At 44.1% G+C, this 10,013-nt stretch overlaps 1 protein-coding gene across 1 annotated transcript; it reads left to right on the top strand.

Annotated features, from left to right (window-relative positions):
- Positions 1 to 7,748: 7,748 nt before the first annotated feature.
- Positions 7,749 to 8,146, top strand: SF3B5 (splicing factor 3b subunit 5). The gene has a single exon (XM_018567584.1). It carries the CDS (start codon positions 7,782 to 7,784, stop codon positions 8,040 to 8,042), a length of 261 nt encoding a protein of 86 aa, XP_018423086.1. The 5' UTR covers positions 7,749 to 7,781; the 3' UTR covers positions 8,043 to 8,146.
- Positions 8,147 to 10,013: the final 1,867 nt, after the last annotated feature.

Genomic DNA, 10,013 nt, shown 5'->3' with positions numbered 1-10,013 from the left:
GACACGTCCGCTCTGCTTCACATCTCGGCCACGCCCCCCTTGGAGTTTTTTTTTAATAAAGGATTTTAAGTAGAGGTGCACTGAAATTAAAATTTCAGAACCGAAATGAAAAAAATGTCAGGCCGAAACCGAAAATGTTTTTTTTTTCTAACTTTTTCAAATACTTTACAGTAAACATACTTTGCCCTCAGTTATTTACAAACACTCAACGATCAATGATCGCTGAGTGCTTGTACCTGCTCTCCATCCTGACACGCTGTCAAAGGAGGATGAGCGGGGTGGTGCAGGAGAGCTTGATCTCCTCTGACAGCTGCCTCTTCCCCCTGCACCACTGACCCAGCCTCCTGTGAAAGCTGTCTCCGCCCCCACACCGCCACTCTCCTGATCTTTCACAGGAGGCTGAGGAGGAGAGCTCATCCTGTGACAGCAATGACAGTTGTCTCCGCCTCCACACTGCCGCTCTCCTAATCTGCCATAGGAGGCCGAGCGGTGCGGGAGAGGAGAGCACTGTTAGCGGCCGGCGTCTCTCCACCCTCGCACCGCTCTGCCTCCTAGGACAGTTTCTCTCCTCCCCGCTGGGACACAGAGCAGCGCCCAACAGGGAGGAGAGAAAGCAGGGATGCACCGCTATTTCGGCTGAAAGATGGCACTTTCGGAATTTTGCCAAAAGTGCCATTTTCAGCCAATATGTTTTGGCGGCCGAAATTTCGGTGCATCCCTAAATTTAAGTGTTTATATTGGTGTTCACTATGGTGTGTGCTTGTTTCCATTTATGATACCGCATCATGGGGAGAGCTGGCCGAGGGGAATTAACATCCAAACGGCTATAGATCATTGTAGACCAGAGGTATTTGAGTTGTATAGTCCATACAGGAAGCTTGAAATTGGAGCCATTGAGGTAAACATTAAAATTGTACAATCAGACCAGCAATCGTTAACTGCACACCACCCGACAAAGGGATCAGTGTTATGAGACCTACTTAGGTTGCAAGAAAAGGTGAGAGCGACACTGAAAAGGGTTAACACTAAAGACAATGACTGAGCTGGATGTGTGATGTCTCCAGGGATGTAGTATTCCTTACCATGAGCACCATAATAATTTCAGGCATTGGTTCTTCATTTCTCTTTGGACTTTACACTTGTTACTAATACTCATTTTGTACTCCGTTTTTATTTTTTGACACATTGTATTACCATTGTATATATAGCCACATTGTTTTGATTGTAGCTCAACATTTAGTTTTAGGTTTTTTTGTTTTTAATGTATAGATTTATTCATTTGTATGAATCAGTATGTATGTGTTTATTGTTAAGAAATTTTCTAATTCTGTGTGTGATGCTATTGGGTGATTGCTGAATCGTATATGTGCAGCATTTAGTGTCTGGAGGCCTCCATGACAGCATAGTGTTCCCTGATATATAGAGGAGAATGAACAATGACACTCTGAGCCCTTGACAAAGTGGTAAGAATTGGTGTCGCAGGTAGAGACACGAGAATCTGTAAAAGGGTAATTTTATGGAACCAATGTTCTGAATTGCTGAGGAACATTTGAGGAGTAGAGGGATACTGAGCTTTTTGCCACATCATTTAAAGTGATATCTGATGATCACAAAAGCTTTTTTGACCTCTTTGATAAGAGAGGTACGCATTAGATGGTAAGTGTAATTCTGGTGGAAAGGTGAAAGTGTGTCATCACGGAGAGAAGCACTGGAGATTAACATGATTTTAATATTTAACTATTAGACACATGCAAATGGACATGTGCACATGGGAATTTTTCCTTATTTACATACAGACTTACACAGTGTGTATCTCACATTTTTGCATAGTGTTGTATTATTTTCACAATATAAGATTATGTGGCTGCAATTTGTATGTTGCAATCTGGCCTGAGTTTCATTTAACAGGTGGATACCATGCCCAAACTGAGAAGGAATCCAGTCAATATATATCCCATCTCAACATTCCCCCTTTTGTTTTGATATGTGCAGGGACTGTAACACTAGACCAACGTGTTCCTTTTGGTTTCTGGTTGCTTAAAAGATGCCAATAATGTGTTAGCTTTCTGTCTGTAGTCTAGGAGCAGAAAATGTAATGGAGTTTCATGTTTTCAAAGATAATGCTGCCTGGGCAACATTAGAGGGCGTGTCATTACTGGATACGGTAGGAGAACCAATCATTTACCAGCAGCCCCTACGGGAGTGAGTGATACCTTCAGATTTTTTTTAACCATTTGCCATTTCAGCTACTGTATGTTCACTGTTTAGGACAATGTGGTTACATCTTCCACAGTGAAACCTCTTCATTATGCACTCATGTGTAGCAGAGGGCAGGTATTCCTATTTTTCTCTTTGAAATATTGGAGGGTAGATTGTCCTAAAAGCATAACACCTACTAAGGCCGTAGACTACTTCCTTTTTAAATACTTGAGAGGGTTGAGATTATTTCTGATTTAGTTTTTAACACTATAGTTTTTGACATAGCAGGGCTGTACTGTTCATTATATGGCATCACCTCTGTTATCACTGTCCCAGTAAGGAAGTGCTGTTCTGCCTTTCTAAGGATGGCACTTGGTAAGGCAGCAGACTGCTTACCTATTAGGGCAAACCCCTTTCTATTATTCTCCTAACGAGGAAGTACTATGCCTCCTTTTAAGAATAGCGCCTAGTAAGCCAGAAGACTACTTCCTTTTTAGGGTAGTAGTAATACAGAGGGAATCCTCTGTGTTATCACTGTTTTTATATGAAAGTATGCTGCCTGCACCCCAATTTGGACTTGATGGACTAATGTCTTTATTCAACCTCAAATACTATGTAACTATGTAACTATGCCTTATCTAGGTCTGCAGCTAACGATTATTTTCATAATTGATTAGTTATCTATTTTTTTTCAACTAATCGATTGGTTGCATTAAAAATCAATCTCTTCCCCCCCCTGCCCAACTAACCAATAATGAGAATTGTTGCCAACTATTAGTTGTTGCAGCCAGTGGCGGAACTACCGCATCGGGGCCTGAGGCTCTCAGAGTCCACCATAGAGAGTCTCAGATGGGCTATGCAGGATCTATGGTGTGCTCTGCAGGGTCTCAGGTAAGTCCAGCACGCCACTGCAACATTGGAGACCGCTGGGAGGGGGGGGCCAGTGTGATCCGCTCCCGCGCACCCCCCCCCCCATCATCTTGGGAGGGGGGCCCAAGATAAAATCTTGCACCAGGGCCCTTTGGTTATTAGGTCCGCCACTGGTTGCAGCCCTAGCCTTATCCAAAAATTACAGGCTTAAAAGGTGCCTTAAAGCTGTATGTGGAGCAATGGAACAGAACACATTTTACGGACAGCCTCAAAGACAGTGTAACTCGGTAACTCCTGCAGGAATATTTTACTGTGCAGTTGATATTTTTTTCTTTTGCAACTATCTGAGTTACATACAGCATTGATTAATTTCAGTAAAAAAATAATTAAGGTATTTTTTGCAGCAACACATACTTTTTCATCAAGCTGTAATAGCCCTGCTCTGACCAGTGGCAGAAATTGGCCAGCAATTCATTGTTTCCATCCCTGTTCTTACTTAAGGTGCCCATACACTGCGCGATTATTGCACGATAATCGCGGGAAATACCACGGTCGTACGATAATCACAAAGTGTATGGAAGGCGTGCGACCGTTTCTACTGTACGGTCGCACATCTTTTGTCTAAGGAGCATGCTAGAAAACCAGCCGAGAATCGTACGATTTTCTACTGGTTTTTAGCATGATCGTAAGATCAATGCCGCATGGGCCGGTGTGCGCAAGCGCACACTGCCCGTTCAGCATTGCGGTCATCGCAAGTACGATCTGCCTGTCCATGGGCAGATCGTACGTTTTTTAAATTACTTTACAACCATCGCAAGACTAAGGTCTTGCGATGGTTGTAAAGTGTATGGCCACCTTTCTCCTGTCCTACCACTGGCCAATTTCTATTAAGCTCTCATTATGAAATTAAAGATTGCAGCTGGTACAGCAGTGTAATTGGCAAGCGGCAGCACAGTTTTTAGCTAGAGTAGGCAAACTGCACTAGAGACACAGGGCACAGGCAGGAATTTTACTAAAAATGATAAAGCAGATGATAAAGCAGTGAAAAAAAATTGTCCAGAAGCAGGACAGTATTATTGAGCAAGACTAGGCTAAAATGTGCTAGAGACACAGGATGGTGTATCCTACAAGAATTAGAAGATAAAGCAGTAGAAAAAAATGGCCAGCAGCATGCAGCTTTATTGAGAAAGACTAGGCCAAAATGTAGCAGGGACAAAGGCAGATGTTTTCCTACAAGAATTAAGTTAGCCCAGATGATAAAGAAGTGCACAAATTGACCAGCGCCAACACAGTTTTAATAACCAAGATCAGACAAAAAGTACTAGAGACACAGGGGGCAGGCAGCTGTTTTCCTACAAGAATTAAGAGACCCCCCAGATGATCAAGTAGTGAAAAAACTGTCCAGCAAAAGGACAGTTTTAATGAGTAAAACTTGTGCGCTGTGAACAAAAGGTAGCCCTGGAACAGATGGTCAGCAGCATGTGAATACACGGGGAACCTCAGGGATCGCCCTGGCATAGACTTGCAGAGGGATCTCATGGTTGAAACACTTCGATACTGGCTCCTGGGATGTGTGACATAGACATCCCAGAAGTCAGTGGGAGACCATATAAATAACATCCTTGCCTAGGCAAGGATTCAGGAACAGAAAAAAATGTGGAGAATTAATTATTGGAATCTGAAATCAAGTGCTGGATTGATTGCTTTGTCCTGGATTTGGAGATAAGCGGTAATCTTCCTGTGCACCAATGTACCACTAAGCAATGAATGGGTTAGCATAGGGTTGCCACCTTTTCTTCAAGTGAAACACGAACGATCAATTTTCTTTTTTTGAAACCTATAGAGGAGAGAGCGAGGATAGGCAGAGAGGGGAGGGAGTAAGGAGACCGGATGTAGAGGACTAAAAGTTCCAGCAATACATTATACAGCAATACAAAATTAATATCAAGTGACATATGTGTTGTTCCAGGGTGGCTCCCTGATGTCTCAGGTGGCCTGTGTGGGCTCTCACCAGGGCTGTGTTGGCTCTCAGATGGACTCTGCAGACTCTCAGATGAGCTGTGGAGGCTCTGAGGTGGGCTGTGTGAGCTCTAAGGTGGGCTGTGCGGGCTCTCAGATGGGCTATGTGGGCTTTCAAGTGGCTGTGTGGGCTCTCAGGTGGCTATGCAGACTTTTAGGAGTGCTGTGCGGTGTCTCACCAGGGGTCTGAAGGTGGGCAGCGTGGTGTCAGGAAGACATAGGAGGAAATGTGCAGTCCAGCGCCTGTTTACATGTGCCTGTGTATTGCAGGAAGGTTGCCAAGGTCCCGCGCTTGCTGGGGACCTCAGCAGCCTTCCTGTGAGCCGCGGGCCTGCACATCTCCTCTTCTGTCTTCCAGACACCTGTCAAAAATGTAAAGTGTCCAGGTGTCAGCTGGCCTTAAACCCGGGCACAGGACTCAAAAACCGGACTGTCTGGGTGAATCCTGGACATGTGGCAACCCTAGATTAGCAGGGGAGACCAGGTTTACATTTTTGGTCATTTGGCCCTCAAAGATGCATAAAAGGAGTACCCTCTCACTGCTGAACTATTTTTTGGTTTTGTATTGGTACTGTTCCCCATGGCAGTGCCCAGCTTGCCCATGCCCTTAGTTTAACAGTCCCTTGCCTATTTGCTTTGAAAATTGCCAGAATTGGTTTTCAAGATTCTCCTTGACTTCAGTGGTGTTCAGATTATAGTTAGCATTTTCTGGATTTTGTGATGAGTTCAATAAATGAACTGGAAATCAGTCCCAGGCCTAATCCTCCTAAATATAAATTTGAAGACAATGACTTGTGAAGATGGTCACGATCTGAAGATCTCCACTGTGTCCTTCGAAGAACGAAAGAGAAATAAGCACACCTAAGACCCACTTACATCATGTAACACAGTGCTCCCCAACCTTTTTATCCCCGCGTATCGGTCAACGTTTGATAATTTTACCGTGGCCCGCTGGGGGGGGGGGGGACGGACGTTGATTGTTTATATTTTAGATTGTTTTGATTTAATAATTTTAATTGTATTTAAACATGCCTTCAAAATAAAATTAGTCAGTTGCACCAAAAAATTAAAGCGTTGGAATTCTTCACCTATTCCACCACCGAAAAACTGGGCGAGAAAATGTGTGACCACGTCACTGGTCACACATTCTAACGTAGTCTCAAACTTTGATAGATCACATGCCTACCTTTAATCATAGAAATAGATTATAATAGGGAACATTACAGTGTAATATTCCCCATTATAATCCACTTGTCTAATTACAAGAAAAAGCATGAAATAGCTGTACACAACTACTACCCCCCCCCCAGCCCTCCCGCCACATATCTATGACCTCTTTACAACCCCCCATCCACATATCTACTAGGCCTCATTCACACACGAATCGGCCGTCACATACAGCTCTGTGCTGCGTGCGGGGCCGTACCAAGTAGCTGCCGGGAAGGACAGGTGCTGCGTGTGATTAGAACGCAGCCCCCGTCCTTCTCTATGGGGCTACGCGGCCGTACGCCCCCCTACACTCACCTCATTTGCAGGTCCGTAGGGGTACGGGTTTTCTGGCCAGGACGCATACATGTTTCATTCCGGCGGCGTATGGATACTTGACAACTATTTTTGTTGTAGTTTGTTTTGCTTTTGCAGGGAATGTAATTTTAAAGATTGACGTATGTTATCAATTTACTTGACAGTCTATCCTTTTATATTTTACAAACAATTTTGAAGTTTAATCATATTTGTATGCCCCCATATTAATTTTATGGTATTTTCATTTACTGAAAATATATATTTCATAAACAGCTGTGCAAATATGTGAACAATATAAAACATTTTAACAAACACAGTTTTATTCTAATAGTCCTTTGATTCCATAAAGTGTTTTAGCACGTGTATATACGTTATAAAAAGATCCACAGTGAAAGGGTTAAACCATGTTAATTATTCAGTATCGTGTAACCACGTCCACTTTCCTTCATTTGGTGATTGTAAAGTTTGGTGGTTGTAAAGTTTGGTGGTATGTGACAATCACATGACTGAGCAACTTCCCCTTCCACACAACTCTATCATCACCCAAACACTTCACTTTTCCCACAATGCCTCGCACGCATTCTTCCTGGTCATAGAGTAGGTGGTATTTGTGCCTGGAAAACTCGTATTCCCAAAATAATGTACATAACCAAAGTATATTGTATGTTTTTTAATCATATCTGTCTGCGCACCTAGCAGGAAAATGACGTGTTGTTTTGTAACGGGTATTAGAGAGCCGTAATTAACAGTCATGCTTAGCGTGACGGAAGCCTTCGTGCTCGTGTTTCCCTTTACGTAACTTTCGCTTTGATTACAGACCCGAAGGTTTGAGGCCTTGGTTGCGACTAGTTCCCCAAAGAGAGAGAGAGAGGGTATGCAGAGAGAGCGAGAGGGTATACAGAGAAAAAGACACAGATGATATAATGTAAAAAAAAATGGACAGAAGGGAGTGAAAGGAGAAGAGAGGGAGACCTACTGGGGAAAAAACACTGATCAGCTTGAAGCCTCCTTCCCACTGTATAGCAGCTCCTATTCATTAGATTTTCCCGCCCACTATTTCCTGCTTCCTGGTCACATGTTTCCTGTGACATCACAGGGCAATCTGCAGAATAGGAACTAGTCGCTATACCTTTCGTAACGCTTGTTGCTCGCCGGGTGATTGAGGCGCCATGACGGACAGATACACCATTCACAGCCAGCTAGAGCATCTGCAGTCCAAGTACATCGGCACGGGCCATGCGGACACCACAAAGTGGGAATGGCTGGTCAACCAGCACAGGGACTCGTACTGCTCCTACATGGGACACTACGACCTGCTCAACTACTTCGCCGTGGCGGAGAACGAAAGCAAAGCCCGAGTGCGCTTCAACCTGATGGAGAAGATGCTGCAGCCGTGCGGGCCGCCCGTGGACAAGCCAGACGATTCCTGAGCTCCGGGGGCTGAGCGAGGCGTGGGAAGCTGCAAGGGGACCCACACCGGAAGCTGCACGGAGGACACTGCTCTGCTACTGAGCGCTTCTTCCCCAGATCCTCCATTCAGACCGTGGCGCCTTTTACCCGAGACTGTTTCTGCCCTGACCGATCCCTGTGTTGATCCTGTTAGGATTGTGGACTTGTTACGCATGGACTGTCCAACAAAGTTTACAGGAGACTATCGTGATCTATCACAAGTTGTTATATTTCTCATGTTTCCTGTCTTTAACTTTGGAAATTAAATGTTCTGCCAAACGCTAGTAAGGTTTCCTTTTGAATATGTACAAAGTTTGCTTAGGCCTTTTTTTTTTTTTCCTGTTTTAGATTTCAGTCACCGCTATACATTTTCTGCTGATAACATGTATAGCTGTGAATACAGCCGGGTCACATTATGGAATTGTGTTTGTAATACAATGCACGTTCTTGCATCATGTAGTTGTGTGTGCGTCTGTGTGCTTCATTTTGAATGACAACCCAATGCACCTGTGCTGTACTATGCTGCAACAAAATGCAGCCAGCGCTTGAGGAAATGCGTGGTGACTCACCAGATATGTATTAGTGTGGTGCTGTGCCATTTGTTTTTAATGGCATCCCAAGCACTAAGTAAACGCATGCCTGTATGTTGTGTTGCTAGAAATGGTGATTGTTCGTTTTGGTGCCATAACAATACAAGTTAACTCTCGTCCATAATGCTAAGGTGTGGATGGGCCCTAAAAGTCAACCTGTGGACAGATGGACATTCAGGTATTTACAAGAGAGAATGGGAAAATGTTTAGGCGGTAAAGGGCTACATTCACATCAGCCATTCTGCGTTTTGTGCAGCGGATGAGAGCACCAGCAGTTGGAGCTCTTTCAGTCTTGCGTACGCTGTGGATTGTACATCAAGGTCCTCACGTCTAATGCTGGGCACACACCTTACAACCATCGCAAGACTTTTGTCTTGCGATGGTTGTAAGGTAATTTAAAAAACGTACGATCTGCCTATCTTGGACAGGCAGCTCGTACTTGCGATGATCGCAAGCCGCGCCCCCCCGAGGGGCGGGCTTCCGATGACCGCAAGCGCACACTGGCCCGTCCGGCTTTTATCTTACGAACATGCTACACACCCGCCGAAAATCGTACGATTCTCGGTGGATTTTCTAACATGTTCCTAAGATAAAAGTCGTGCGACCTTGCAGTAGTAGAGGTTGCATGGCTCCCACACACCTTACGATAATCGTACGATCGCTGGATTTCCCGCGATTATCGCAAGGTGTGCGGGCACCTTAATGCAGGATTATGGGCCCTGCATTGTATGTGATTACCTCAACAGGCCTCTGACTGCTGGAGTGCAGAGTGGAAGAAGCTGTGGATTCTGGTTTTGGAGTAAGGGGATCAAGTAAGTAAAAGTCCTTTACACAGCTATCCTAGAACTAAACTAGCAGCTAACCCTTGCAGTGGAGATGGTTGTTTGTTCCTAGATATTGCCCTTATACCCAAGAGAAATTAACTGGGAGCTATAAACTATGCTTCCCAGATAACTTTCTCCTGCGCTTAGTTGTACCTGCCTTTTTCTGGGTTTAGCGGTTTATGCGCATTTACACGTGTTAGTTACATTTATTCTAATCGGATCCTGGTTTCACAGAATTCTATTTTCTCTAAGTGCAGCTAAACTGAAGGCAGGTAAATGCTTGCTTTGAATTCTACCATCAAAGTAACACTAAACTCGGGAGTTAAATTAAAAATGCATTCACATACCTTAACTAACAAAAATGTATCTTTGTGTATCACTCGGCTGTAGATCCTCAAATCATCTCTGAATTCATGCTGACACTGTCCTTTCTTCTGAAAGAAAGCTAATTTTGTTCTTAGTGATCCCTGTATGTTGTAAAGTAGCCACAGCTCCAAGCTCACACCTGTGCTGGACTATAATCTCAATACAAATTAGT

Source organism: Nanorana parkeri, unplaced genomic scaffold, assembly GCF_000935625.1.
Source record: "Nanorana parkeri isolate BGI_ZX_2015 unplaced genomic scaffold, ASM93562v1 scaffold1068, whole genome shotgun sequence".
Taxonomy (NCBI): domain Eukaryota; kingdom Metazoa; phylum Chordata; class Amphibia; order Anura; family Dicroglossidae; genus Nanorana; species Nanorana parkeri.
This window is presented reverse-complemented; position numbering and strand designations above follow the sequence as displayed.

Bases quoted from the DNA above. Each gene is read 5' to 3' on its own strand.
- SF3B5 (XM_018567584.1), top strand. From the start codon at position 7,782: ATGACGGACAGATACACCATTCACAGCCAGCTAGAGCATCTGCAGTCC.